The following is a 12,426-nucleotide window of genomic DNA, read 5'->3' on the forward strand; positions in this document are numbered from 1 at the left end:
GAGATGGAGGAAAAGAGCTCTAGCTATTGTATGTTTTCTTCCTAGAACTTTCCCGCGGAGTATCAACTTACCCCACCCCTCCCAGTTAGAATCACCTTAATATGGTAGTTATAATCGCCGGTCGACGGCGAAGAGCCGGAGGTTTCCGGGATATGAAGACAATCGAACAAACCCTGACAAACGCCGAGGATGACCGAGCCGAATGCTTCAACTTACGTTATTGAGAAGAGTTTGATTTGATTTCGAGAGAGGTTAAGAATGAATTTATGGCTTATAAAGAAGGAGGCAGGTTCCTGATTCAAATCCCGGATTCAAGCCAATTCCTTATTGCTTCTTCTGGATGGTTAACATCGTGACCGGAACTGATATCCTCAAGAGCCCTAGAAAAGTGTATTGCCGCCTTAATCTATTCTGTCAAACTTCCCAAATCCTCAGTGCTGCTCAAATACCATGGCTGCGTCAGCCCTTTTGAAAAGCCGAGTGCGAAGACCATCCTATTTGAAAAAACTTATGAAAGCAGAGGACCTGGTCCATCATTTCCCGCATGGCTCGTATATCGGCTGGTCTGGGTTCACCGGCGTTGGCTACCCCAAGTACTGCTCCCAAGTGGAACAGCGTGAGACAAATTTGCTAACCGCGTTCGCCTGAAGAAAAGTTCCTGCTGCCCTCGCAGACCATGTCCAGAGAAATAACTTGCAAGGAAAGCTCAAGTACTCCCTTTTCGTGGGCGCTTCCTCTGGCGCCGAGACAGAAACCCGCTGGGCAGAGCTGGATATGATTGAACGGCGCAGTCCACACCAAGTGGGAAAAAAAATCTCCAAGGGAATCAATGAAGGAAGAATCAAGTTCTTTGATAAACATCTGAGCATGTTTCCCTCGGACCTGATCTATGTGCGCCTGCCTCGCTGTGAGATGAGTGAACGAGCGACATGCTAATTTGCGTCTGTTAGGGCTACTATACTCTGAATAAAGCCCAACCAACACTAGACGTGGCTGTTATTGAGGCATCAGCTATAACAGAGGACGGTGGGATTATTCCAACCGCATCAGTCGGTGCTTCACCGGAGATTGTACAGATGGCCGAAAAGGTGATCATTGAGGTCAACACTTCGATTCCATCTTTCGAAGGCTTACACGATATCGCGAGCTTTAATGATCTCCCACCTAACAGGAAACCATACCTGATTACAAGACCAGAAGACCGCATCGGCACTACTTATATCCCCGTGGATCCAGAGAAAGTGATCGCGATCGTTGAGTCCGATTCCCCGGATCAAACAAGCCCGAACTCAGCAGAAGACGACACCTCCCGAGCAATTGCTAGGAATCTGATTGAATTCCTCAAACACGAAGTCAATCACGGACGGCTACCGAAGAGCCTACTACCCATCCAATCCGGCATCGGTAACATTGCCAATGCGGTAGTCGGCGGCTTGAGCAAAGGCGACACAGGCGCAGACTTCACGCACTTGAAGGTATGGACCGAAGTGCTCCAAGATACATTCCTCGATCTGTTCGACAGTGGCCGTCTTGATTTCGCAACCGCAACTTCCGTGCGCTTCTCTCCCGACGGATTCAATCGCTTCTATAATAATTGGGAGCGCTACGCCGACAAGATCCTGCTTCGCTCTCAGCAGATTTCCAATTCTCCCGAAGTAATTCGCCGCTTGGGATGCATTAGCATGAACACGCCTATCGAAGTAGATATCTACGCCCACGCGAATAGCACCTGCGTGATGGGTTCACGCATGCTAAACGGGCTAGGCGGTTCAGCCGATTTCCTTCGCAACGCTAAATACAGTATCATGCATACCCCCAGCACGCGGGCTAGCAAGTCCGATCCCGAGGGTATTAGCTGTATAGTGCCCTTTGCTACACATGTTGACCAGACCGAGCATGATCTGGACGTTATTGTTACCGAGCAGGGTCTTGCAGATGTTCGTGGTCTCTCGCCTCGCGAGCGTGCGCGTCTTATCATCAGGCAGTGTGCTCACCCAGACTACCAGCCTATTCTGAGTGATTACCTTGATCGGGCGGAATTTGAGTGTCTGAAGAAGGGCATGGGACACGAGCCGCATCTACTTTTTGAGGCGTTTAAGATGCATAAGAATCTCCAGGAGAAGGGGACGATGAAGATTGATTCTTGGGTGTAGACGATTGTCTATAGTTGAGTTGACTGAAATGGTACCCTGATTCCTTGATGTACCTTGTTTAGTCAAGAATCGACCATATCCATCCCCCGTTTAAAGTGTCACTCATGAAGAAAGTCACTTAGACGTAGCACATATGAGAAGTCATAGTCCGGATGGCTTGCGTCGAGCGTGGCGACCAGGTAGGCAAACTCGCGATGACTTGAATGTCACTCAAGAGGCCCAAATAGACTAGAGTGAGAGAGATTCAAAGTCACAGCGACGTCAGACGCGTTCAGAGGAGATAGAAACGCGGACAGTCGTAGGACCGATTCGAATAATGCTTCGAGCAACTGATTGACGTTTTGTCCACCACAGAAATCATACAGAGACAAGTTCAATATTGAATCTCATTCAAACATTTTTAATTCTTACATGGTATTCAAGAACATTGAAACCAAGAAAAGTGCACACACTTTAACTCCTCTTAATAAACCAAAACAACCAACCCAGATCTCCCAAACCCTTGCCCGAAAGAAAGCCCGGGCAACCCCATTATTAATGACAACAGTAGTAACACAAAATTAGCAGATGTAGTTGCACATCCTCCGATGTAGATAGATTAAGATAAAGGTAAGGGTCTTTTTGCGAGTCGAGTCGAGTCGAGTTGTGCCCTGTAGATAGAACATTGCCGATTGCCGATTGGCGAGCAGTGTCTAGCCCCAAAGATTTCTCGATATCTCCTCATTCATCGTGTCTGTTGGAGAACCGCTTAAACCTGAGCCATGTTAGGCCGTCTGCGGCCGTGGGCACCACCAGCGCGGCCGCCGCGAACGCTGACCGACGAGCGGGCCATGAAGATGGAGATAATGACGGAAGCCATGTAGCCCGCCCAGCCGAACCAGAGGAAAGCCGTGGACGCCTGAGCCTCGCGGCAGCGCTTCTCTGGGTTGTGGGAGCCATCCGTGATCTCGTTGTGGTTGGTGAACGACTGGATCAGAGCATAAGCGTCTGTTGTGACTATATCCTGCAAGTGGAAAGAAAAAGCACCAAGAACTTACGTGGTTGCCGCATGAGTTGCCAGTCAGCTTCGCGGCCAGGGCGATGGCGGCGCAGAAGAAGAAAATGCAGTTGAGCGCGTCGACAGTGATCAGGATGAACGGGTGCACGGCCCAGTCGATGTTCCACGAAGCCGGCACTAGGTAGAACAGCGTGAACATCGAGAAGGCCGACGTGAACATGACATAGTTGACCGAGGACGGATTGCCCGCGAAGGCTTCGGCGATCATGTTGCCGACCAGGGCCATGATCAGGAGGGTCCAGAGAAACTGTGCGGCTGTTGTCAGCGCTATCCAGTGCGCTCGAGAAGAAAAAAGTTGGTAAGAAACTTCAATACATACCTCCCACGCCCGCAGGCCGAGCTGAACACCGCGCAGAGCCATTGCGACTGGAATGTGTGCACGAGAGCGAGGATGATAGCGGCGAAAATAGAAAGCGAGTTAGCGGAAGAGTGAGGTTGTTGAGCGGGGGTTGTAGGAATGGGGGATCGACGGCCCTAGGGCAGTTTTAAATCGGATGAGCCGGAGCAGATGGTGATGACGATACTTGCAACGCATCTACGTCATGCATATGTCCGGGATCGGACGGGAGCCAGGTTTAGGGGCACACCAGGAATGATGGAGATGACTGATAGACTGCTGCACGTCGACCATAGTGCTCCCTAGTTAGTTATCAGTATGTAGTACTAGCGGTGATCATGCCGTAATGGTGTTCGTTCCCAAGCGGACCCGAGTTTGGTTCGAGGCGGGTTCGACAAGCGCAGGCCCACTATAGCTCTCTCTTCACTCTATTTCACTTTCCTGTCTAGGAGACAACCCTACAGGCAATTCATAGAATCCAATTAGAAGATAAAAAGAATAGAAAGCATTGATTTGGTGCGGGTACATTAATCGTACGTTCCAAAAAAAGAAATCGTGGTTCCAGAGGGGGTCGAACCCTCGACTTTGGCGTTATTAGCACCACACTCTAACCAACTGAGTTATGGAACCATTGGTTGATGAACTGGGATGGTATTACTCGTCATGACCAGTTTGCAAGGCTCTGTCTACCCTCGCAGGCATTCTGCACAGATCCGTACCTATACCCCAAAATTAGCACTCATCTCACTTGCCAGGGAACGAATCTTACCCCTGCGGACACTGACTCTCCAGTGCAGTGCTCCCACTGCGCATATTGCAAACCTTCACCTTATGGCAAGCGTGTCACTGGTACAATAGTGCTCTTAACGCTCATCTTGCCCTGTAACTCATTATCCAGCGTAACCAATCCCATCAGCCTCCATAGCCTCTGTAACGTGGTACCAGAACGTCCTGTTCAACGGCGCATCCTATCCCAACCCGCTGCGGGGCCGTACGCCTCTCGCGTGAGTACTCGATGCCGAAGGTGCTTCCGTCGCTGTCGTCGTTGTTCTTAAGCCCAAAGCTGAATGTCGGATGCTAATGCAACCTAAGTTTTGATCCTTTTTGGGGCGTCACTTATTCGTCCAAGAGGTCTGAAGCACAAGACGGGCTAGAGCGGGAAAGAGAGAGGAAGCAAGCGCACAATGAGTCCTCTTGGTCTAGGAACCCACTACGCTGCCCATACAAGGAGGGACATGAGAGGCACGCCTGGTCATTGTGGGAAAGTACGTGCGTGGACCGACCTGTGCCGGAGACGCCTTTTCGGCTATTTAGGGACGCCAGAAACGGCCGCTCGGCACAAATTCATTTTGTTATGGGGAACACAAGGCGACTGTTGGAAGTTTTGGACTAGCTGTTAGTAGTAGCACACGAGAAACTGGAACCGCTCGAATCATCGTGGATGGCCTTTCCGGAGACCCATAGGCCCATACCACACTGCAATCAAAGTGAGTAATCTGTGATATATAGCCTGAAAGAAAACAAAAGTAGACTAACCAGGCAAGCACCAATCCCCACGATCACAAGGTTGAGGAGGGTTAGGACAGTTTTCTTCCAGGAAGACCCATATCGACCCCAATTCAAAAAGAGCCAAAATATACCGCTTAAGCCATCTTCATATCGGATTAATATTACACCAGTTGGAGTTTTCTCAAGCGAAAGACTTACAAGTAAACCAACTAGCGAACAATGCAGTCTATCGAGTGGAATCAGATCAGTGTGCTCCTGTCCAGACGCCCAGTTCTCAATCAATACTCACAATTAAACTTAGTAGGTCGTTGAAAACAGGAATAGCCTCGGCAATAATCCAGGCTATAACCCAAAGACTTAAAGTAATTCCAACCCAAGACCCAATTGACAGAAAAGTGCGTTTGTGCATGTGATCAGTGTGCCGAAACAGGCGGACATATATATACTTTGCCGCGACATGGCCGTTAATAACACCGGCGACAACAATCTGTGATCTTATGTCAGAATAAGGGTTCCTCATAAAGCACAGCTAAGATAGAGATAAACCTACCGAAGGAATGGCAATCCCATATGCAAGCTTGGCTGTCACATCACTGGTGGAACTTAGTGCAGGGGATTTCACATCTTTCCCGCCGTAAATGTAAATGACAACGCCCGCCACCACATACATTGACGTATCAGTCGTCTGGAGCAGGAACAAAGTCTTGGGGTAATCGGTTGGTGTCTCCATCTCAGAAATAAAGCCGAAGAAAGCAACATGACCGGCTGTAGAGAGATTAGTCAAAATACAAACGCTCTTCTGGTGAGATAGCACATACCGTAGGCGAAAACAATATTGGTCACGGCCAAGAATCCTTTCGCAAGACTTACTTTCGTAGTCGCTTCCAACTTGCCATTTCCCGGATGCTGAATAGCAATGGCAATCATAGTAATCAAAACCGCAGAGACAATACTTGCGAAAGCTATCCGAAATCAATATCAGCAAAAGTGTTAGTTCACGAATGAGAGACCAATGCATACAGGCAAATGAGAACCATGAAACTTTTCTGAGAGTGCGAGGCAGGGCACAGATAAAGGAGACTACAAGACCAACAACCCCAAAAACAATGGAGCAGGTGGCATGGTCTGTCAATGTGTTCATCATGACCGTGAAAGTCAAGAGATGGCTACCCATAATGAACACTAGGAAGAGCAATTGGGCGGTTCCTAAAAGCTCCCTCCCAAAGCCACCCATACCAAAGGGGCCGAAAAGCACTTCTCCAGCATCTCCCATGCTGTGCACATGCGGGTACCGCAGTTTGAATTGACCAATGACATATCCGGTATAGGTGGCTAGGATACCGAGTCCAACAATGAGAATAACCGCACTGAGTCAAATCAGACTCTATTGCCATGCTAGGCCTGAATGAGACGATAGAGTTCGACTTACGGGACCAAGCCTAAGGTTGCCACAGCAGATGGAAGCGACAAAATGCCGAGAGAAACGGTTTCTGCGATCATGACTGCGGAGTAAAACACCTTCAGAAACTGCAGCGTATTCTATTGCGCGATTCAAGTTGACATACTCACGCCACATTGCCTGTGTTGTTATAAACGAAAGTGTCAGCTGCAGGTCGGCCAAGAAAGTATTTTTGATAACTCACCACCACTGTAAAGTTCGATATTTGACTTCTGCAAACTCCTCATCTCCAAATGGGTCTTCATGATGAGACACTTCATTGCTTAATCGATGCTTTTCTTCGGTATCCAGACTAGCTTTTTGTCTGTTTACCGGTGAACGTGATTGTTGAATTGTATCGTGGTACAGGGGTGCCATTTTGCCGTGTGTTGATCGGAGTTATGGGCGATATTCTATGCAGCGCCGTGATCGCGATCGCAGTCAACGTGTATCGGCAGCAAGTGAAGGAGTGAAACACCCAGGTCCAGGTTTGACGAAGGACAGCAATAAATACGGATTCCACCTGGGTCTTGAACCACAAGCTTCGCGTCAGGCTCCGCGTACGTCCATGAACATTGGCCATAGAAACGATTCATTTACACGTTAGTGGCGACACTTGTCACATTGCGGGGGAAGGGTAGCGGGATCTAGGAACCGGAATTGGGCATTCCAAGTCTGACAAGAAACCAACCGTCAAATAACAATAAGAATTATGAATGGTGATTCACCGTTACGACACACCCAGACAATATTGAGCCACATTGAGACCAAGGGTGAAGTGGGGCTTCGGTTGGAAGAACGGCGTGACTTGATTAAAGGACGCCAATGATCTGGGGTTTACATGTGAAACGTGCTTAAATTCGCCTTCTAATAATTGAAAACCGGGCGCAACAGGGAACCAAATAAAAAGCGTTTGATGTCATAAAGTTTGGGCGGCAAACCTGCAAGGATTTGGCGATGGTTTATGATTTCCATTGGCACAACTAGGCCTCGCCGTAACTCACCCAAAACCCAACCCGTGGGTCGGGTCTGGCCTTTTCGTCAACAAAACCGTGGGTGGGTTAGTTAGGTATTTAACTAATGTCTCACTGCGCACTCGGGGCTGCTCCGGGTGTAGGATACTCTTGTTTATATGTTGTTTTGGAGTGCGGCGCCCGCCTGAGGAATAAACTAGTTAACCTGTAGCACGAATATGCTCATTGAGATCCGGTAACAGTTATCCAGTCAGAGTGCTCTGTTCACTGCGGCGCTTAAATCCAACTTGGCGTAAGAAATCCTCACAGTTTTACTGCGTTGCCTGTACACATTGATTTTCATACCCTCGGGCTCAATGGTCCGTGTGATCATAATATGCAGGTAGTGATGGATGAACGCCCACTTGCTACAAGTATGACAATAAGTTGCCCCTCACCAAAAAAAGGAAAGAACAGGACCAATAAATGGCTGGCAGCTCCCGGCTACAGCGGGAGAGTAAACGTGAACGAAACGAATTACACAGTACTTTTTCTCTAAGAGAAGTGCTTTGATATAGCAAGCTAACCACCGATTCAATGGGCCGCCGAATACGCCCATCTATTTTGTGGGCTGTGGAAACTGATCCAGCACTTTCTTCCCTCCCACAATTTGGAAGTCAGATGTTGGGTATTTGCCTCCAACATCTACATGCAGCATATAAGAACCAGGGTATAATACCAAGTCACCATTGTCTGCAGTTCGGGCGACTGAACCCAATGTGACATCGATATCAACCTTACGGGTCTCCCCAGGTTTGATATTCTTGGCCCTCTGGTAGCCTACCAAAGTCCGGATTGGATATGGCGTAGGTCCAGCGTTGTCAGTCGTCAGGAACACAAGTGTCACATAATCAGACGTCACTTTTCCGGTATTGGTGACGGTGAGAGTGAAAGTGTCGAAGAGTGCAGTATCCACTGGTACTTTTTTGGACGCATGCATGGCAAAGCTATCCGTGTTGTACGGGCTGAGGTTGCTCTTCTGCCAGGAGATGTGGAAATCTGTATAATGAAGCCCGTAGCCGAATGGCAATACACCGTCTTCGTACCATCGATATGTCCGACCAACATTGTCACTTCCGGGTCGCAGTGACATATCTGTCATAGCCACCTCGTCGACGTATTCCGCCGGATACTGAGTAACCGGGAGGCGTCCGGCCGGGGCTTCATTTCCTGTCAAGATATCGAACACAGCGGCACCGCCAGCTTGACTCGGATAACCCGCCCAAAGTAATGCTCCGACACCATCGTTGGACAACAGGGTTGAGTCATCGAGTTGCCCTCCACCGAATTGCACGACGACCAGGGGCTTGCCGACCTGCGCCAGACTCTGGATCAGATCCAACTGGTTTCCAGGCCAGTCTACTGTCATGCGATCATGGCCCTCCGCCTCAATTGTGTTATCGATGCCCCCAGCGTAAACCACTATATCGGCTTGTTTGGCCGCGCTCACAGCAGCATCGAACCCAGCAGTGCTGGTGGTATTGATCTCAGTGCCTGGAACGAACTTGACCTGATATCCGGCATGTGTCGCGCCCCAAACCATCGTCCGGATATATTTGGCGGTGCCTTGGTAATTACCCTGTAACTGGGTTGTCGCATTTGCATACGGTCCGATCAAAGCCAACGTCTTGTTTGCCGCCAAAGGAAGCGTGTTGGCGTTCTTAAGCAGCACGATCCCCTCTACCGCGGCCCTTTGAGCCAATTCTTGAGCGACTGCGGTTCCAACGTCCGACCATCCCAAGGACCCATATAGCTGGTCTTTAACTGGGTCAAAGTAACCCAGTTTGACCAATGAGGAGTACCTTCTGAGCGTAGCCTGATCCAGAGCCTTGATCGTTGTCAGACTCTGTGCAAGAGATGAGTTTAGATAATCCGGGAAGACTGAACCGCAGTCGAGATCCGTCCCAGCATTTAGTGCGACAGCAGCTGCTTCAGCGCCAGTGGCTGTATAATTGTGACTAAGGTAGATATCATCAATCGCGCCGCAGTCTGACGTGACCCAGTGACCCGTTGCTTCCCAGTTCCAGTGATCCCGTAGAATTGTCTGGAGTAAGTACGAGTCGGCGCAGCTGGGGACCCCGTTGACGGCATTGTAACTGCACATCACTGCGTCGACTTTCGCATCACGAGTGCATGACCGGAAAGAAGGTAAGTAATACTCGGATAGGTCCTGGGTGGAGACGATGGCATCGAACGTATGGCGCGTGACATTTCCCCAGTCCTCGAGATCATACGCAGCGAAGTGCTTGCATGTCGCAACAACTTTTGGGTGTGCAGGTCCAATTCCGTTCTGCAAGCCGTCGATAAGGGCATAGACATATCGAGCAACATGGAAAGCGTCTTCTCCAGGAGTCTCTTGTCCACGACCCCAACGAGGGTCTTTGAATGGGTTGATGTTTGGGGTCCAAAAGTCGAAACCGGAGTGGCCCGTGTTGCCAAATGCACGACCTTCTGTACCGATCACACTGGCGATCTGCTTCACGAGGTCGTCGTCAAAGGTAGCACCAAGGACGATGGGCGACGGGAATGAGGTTGCGTAGCTGAAGGGTCCACTTGCGGCGAAATGAACGCCAGGAGAACCAGCGACGCCGTGTAGACCCTCACTCCACCAGTTATATGCAGGCAAACCAAGGCGAGGTACTCCAGGAGACTGGTATTGTGTGTTGTTGATTTTCTCCTCCAGCGTCATGGCAGCTACAAGGGAATTGGCCCTAGTGAGCACATCTTTAGATGGGTCGCATACTGCCAATCCACTCAACGGTCCTGTCTTGCAATCCGGGAAGGGACTATTTGCAATGGCTTCGCTAGCAAAGAGTGCCAAAACAGACACAACTGACGTGCTCCATGAGGTGATCTTAACACCGACCATCGTGGACTTTGGTTGGATCGAGGATGGTTTTGTGCTCAGAGGCGGAAGCCTGGACAGTACGGAGCTTTTATACTCCAGTTCCATCCATTCAACTCCAACCCAAGAGCTTCACCCTCTTTGGGGCTACTTAGGGATCTACAATCACATTCAGCCGGAATTAAATGCCACTCTCTCCCTGTCTAGGGAGTCCCCTGCGGAGTAACCACAACTCGCACATATTAATGACGCATTGCACGATTCAACTTTGCCGAGGGACAGAATCGACAGGGGGTGTGATAAATTACAAGATTTCGCCGCCGATCACAGTTGTAACATTAGATAAATTAGCCTGAATGGACATTTTATGGGGTATCAAAGGTAACATAATCTAAAGCGAATGCGGGGGTGGACATCAACCCGCATAACCCAACCCATCCCATAGTCTAGTAGGGACGCACCCTGCACCCTATTCACACACGCAAAAAACACTTGGGCTTCACAAGATTCCCCTGTTTAGATATCTCAATCGGCCGTATACTCAAGAAGAAGAGACCTTGCTCAGCCGCTTCGGGATACACACTAGCCATACGCACAGTACGAGACTTAGTGAACTCGGCATGAGAGATGTTGAGTCTTAGCAGATGTCCGTTGCTTTGTTAGGGTACAAGTGTGAACTTATACTAGGCGCGGTCTAGCGCATCATAAGCGCTGATATTGTTCCTCTTTTGAAACCAGTGTACATTAGGATACATGTAGGCACACTCGCGCAATTTGACCGCTGATCAAGCGGGATATTTCCATCCATCAACTGTATTTCAATCGCTCTCCCGTCAGACCTTGCTCTTACGCATACCTCCGAAAGCTTTGACAGCTTCTCTAGGGTCGATCTCGTCCCAACATGGCTTAGAAAGAAACGGGGACCCAGACCCAGACCAACAGCCAATAGGCAGCCGTTACGTCGTCGAGTGCTTGGTGCGCACCGCCTTTACCCAAACCTTGCTTGAGCTTGTGGTTAGTTAGTGGAGAAGGGTTGCATGATTGATAACTACCAACTGACCGAAAGCGGACGCAAGCTATCGTACCTTGGATGGATGCACCAGAAGAGGAAGTTCAATGCAAATGGGGAAATATATTAGAATAAAAGCCGCCGGGTACCGACCTTGACTCACACCATGATCAAGGAGATGCAAATGACACGTCGTGTCTCGCTATAACTACACAGAAAAGAAATTCAAAATAACAGCCGATAGGCCCTCCCAGGCACAGAAAATGCCCGTCCTCCCATCCTTGGAATCAACAACCTTCGATACGGACCTGCGCGACCGGCACCTGGTCTACGATTACGCAGCGCAGGATGAACACGGAAACCCAGAAAAATGGCGGTATGAAATGTGGTTCTACAACGAAGACCGCATCAACTATGCCATCCACGGCGGGCCGATGGCGGGACGAGTCAACTTTCAGACGGCGACGTATCAGTGCATTCGCCCCGGGGAGCTGTGGCAGTGTAACTGGCTCGAGGAGACGGGGACGATTTGCTCGCTTGTGTATGATATTGCTAATAGTCGCGTCACCACTTTGATTGGGTTCTCCAAAGGGCATTGGGAGCAGGCGGAGGCGGCGCACGGCGATAAGCGTAATCCGCACGATTTGGAGAGGTGGCGCGGACTGGCAAGGCTAGGGATTCAGACGGATCGCAAGTTGCTGAGCGAGCAGGCTGATATCATCTGGGATTTCCGCGGGCCGGGGGATCTGAAGCCCATTGAGATGGATTGGCCCACTTTGTAAATGGGGTTGATGAATGAACTCCGGTGATATGCAATGGCGGATTCGAAGATATTCAAGGGATCGGAATGGAGGTTGGGAGAGGCTGCCAATGGTTTAGAGCACAACGGATGCAGCAAGGGGTTGGCCGTCAATGAATAGACTGTTACTCGCATTGCCTGCACGCATGTGTAGGTTTCAAGTGTCGACCGAGCACAGACTTCTCAAGGACGACAGACGGCAGGACGGGGCCGGGCGCCATGTAATGGTTGGTATCTTCCAACTCGTTGGCAGGTTCGGTATGCCC

General features: G+C 49.8%; 5 protein-coding genes across 5 annotated transcripts; 2 read left to right on the forward strand and 3 right to left on the reverse strand.

The window, feature by feature from the left end:
- Positions 1-450: 450 nt before the first annotated feature.
- Positions 451-2,153, forward strand: N7510_000295 (uncharacterized protein; the record flags this gene model as incomplete). The annotated part of the gene is made up of 3 exons (XM_056972225.1): positions 451-616; positions 656-891; positions 951-2,153. The coding sequence occupies 3 exons, from the start codon at positions 451-453 to the stop codon at positions 2,151-2,153; spliced, it is 1,605 nt and encodes a 534-aa protein (XP_056837342.1).
- A 748-nt stretch (positions 2,154-2,901) lies between these two features.
- Positions 2,902-3,571, reverse strand: N7510_000296 (MARVEL domain-containing protein; the record flags this gene model as incomplete). Its single annotated transcript, XM_056972226.1, has 3 exons — positions 2,902-3,120; positions 3,191-3,457; positions 3,530-3,571. 3 exons carry the CDS (start codon positions 3,569-3,571, stop codon positions 2,902-2,904), a joined length of 528 nt encoding a protein of 175 aa, XP_056837343.1.
- Positions 3,572-4,936: 1,365 nt separating this feature from the next.
- N7510_000297 (uncharacterized protein) lies at positions 4,937-6,872 on the reverse strand (the record flags this gene model as incomplete). Its single annotated transcript, XM_056972227.1, has 10 exons — positions 4,937-5,023; positions 5,084-5,199; positions 5,255-5,282; positions 5,346-5,543; positions 5,607-5,821; positions 5,875-6,018; positions 6,077-6,423; positions 6,486-6,558; positions 6,622-6,635; positions 6,700-6,872. 10 exons carry the CDS (start codon positions 6,870-6,872, stop codon positions 4,937-4,939), a joined length of 1,395 nt encoding a protein of 464 aa, XP_056837344.1.
- A 1,194-nt stretch (positions 6,873-8,066) lies between these two features.
- N7510_000298 (beta-xylosidase) lies at positions 8,067-10,376 on the reverse strand (the record flags this gene model as incomplete). The annotated part of the gene is made up of 1 exon (XM_056972228.1): positions 8,067-10,376. The coding sequence occupies one exon, from the start codon at positions 10,374-10,376 to the stop codon at positions 8,067-8,069; it is 2,310 nt and encodes a 769-aa protein (XP_056837345.1).
- Positions 10,377-11,624: 1,248 nt separating this feature from the next.
- Positions 11,625-12,143, forward strand: N7510_000299 (uncharacterized protein; the record flags this gene model as incomplete). Its single annotated transcript, XM_056972229.1, has 1 exon — positions 11,625-12,143. The coding sequence occupies one exon, from the start codon at positions 11,625-11,627 to the stop codon at positions 12,141-12,143; it is 519 nt and encodes a 172-aa protein (XP_056837346.1).
- Between the last annotated feature and the right edge of the window lie 283 nt (positions 12,144-12,426).

The sequence above is a fragment of the Penicillium lagena genome (assembly GCF_028827675.1).
Source record: "Penicillium lagena strain IBT 129212 chromosome Unknown utg000001l_segment0_segment0, whole genome shotgun sequence".
In the NCBI taxonomy this organism is placed as follows: Eukaryota; Fungi; Ascomycota; class Eurotiomycetes; order Eurotiales; family Aspergillaceae; genus Penicillium; species Penicillium lagena.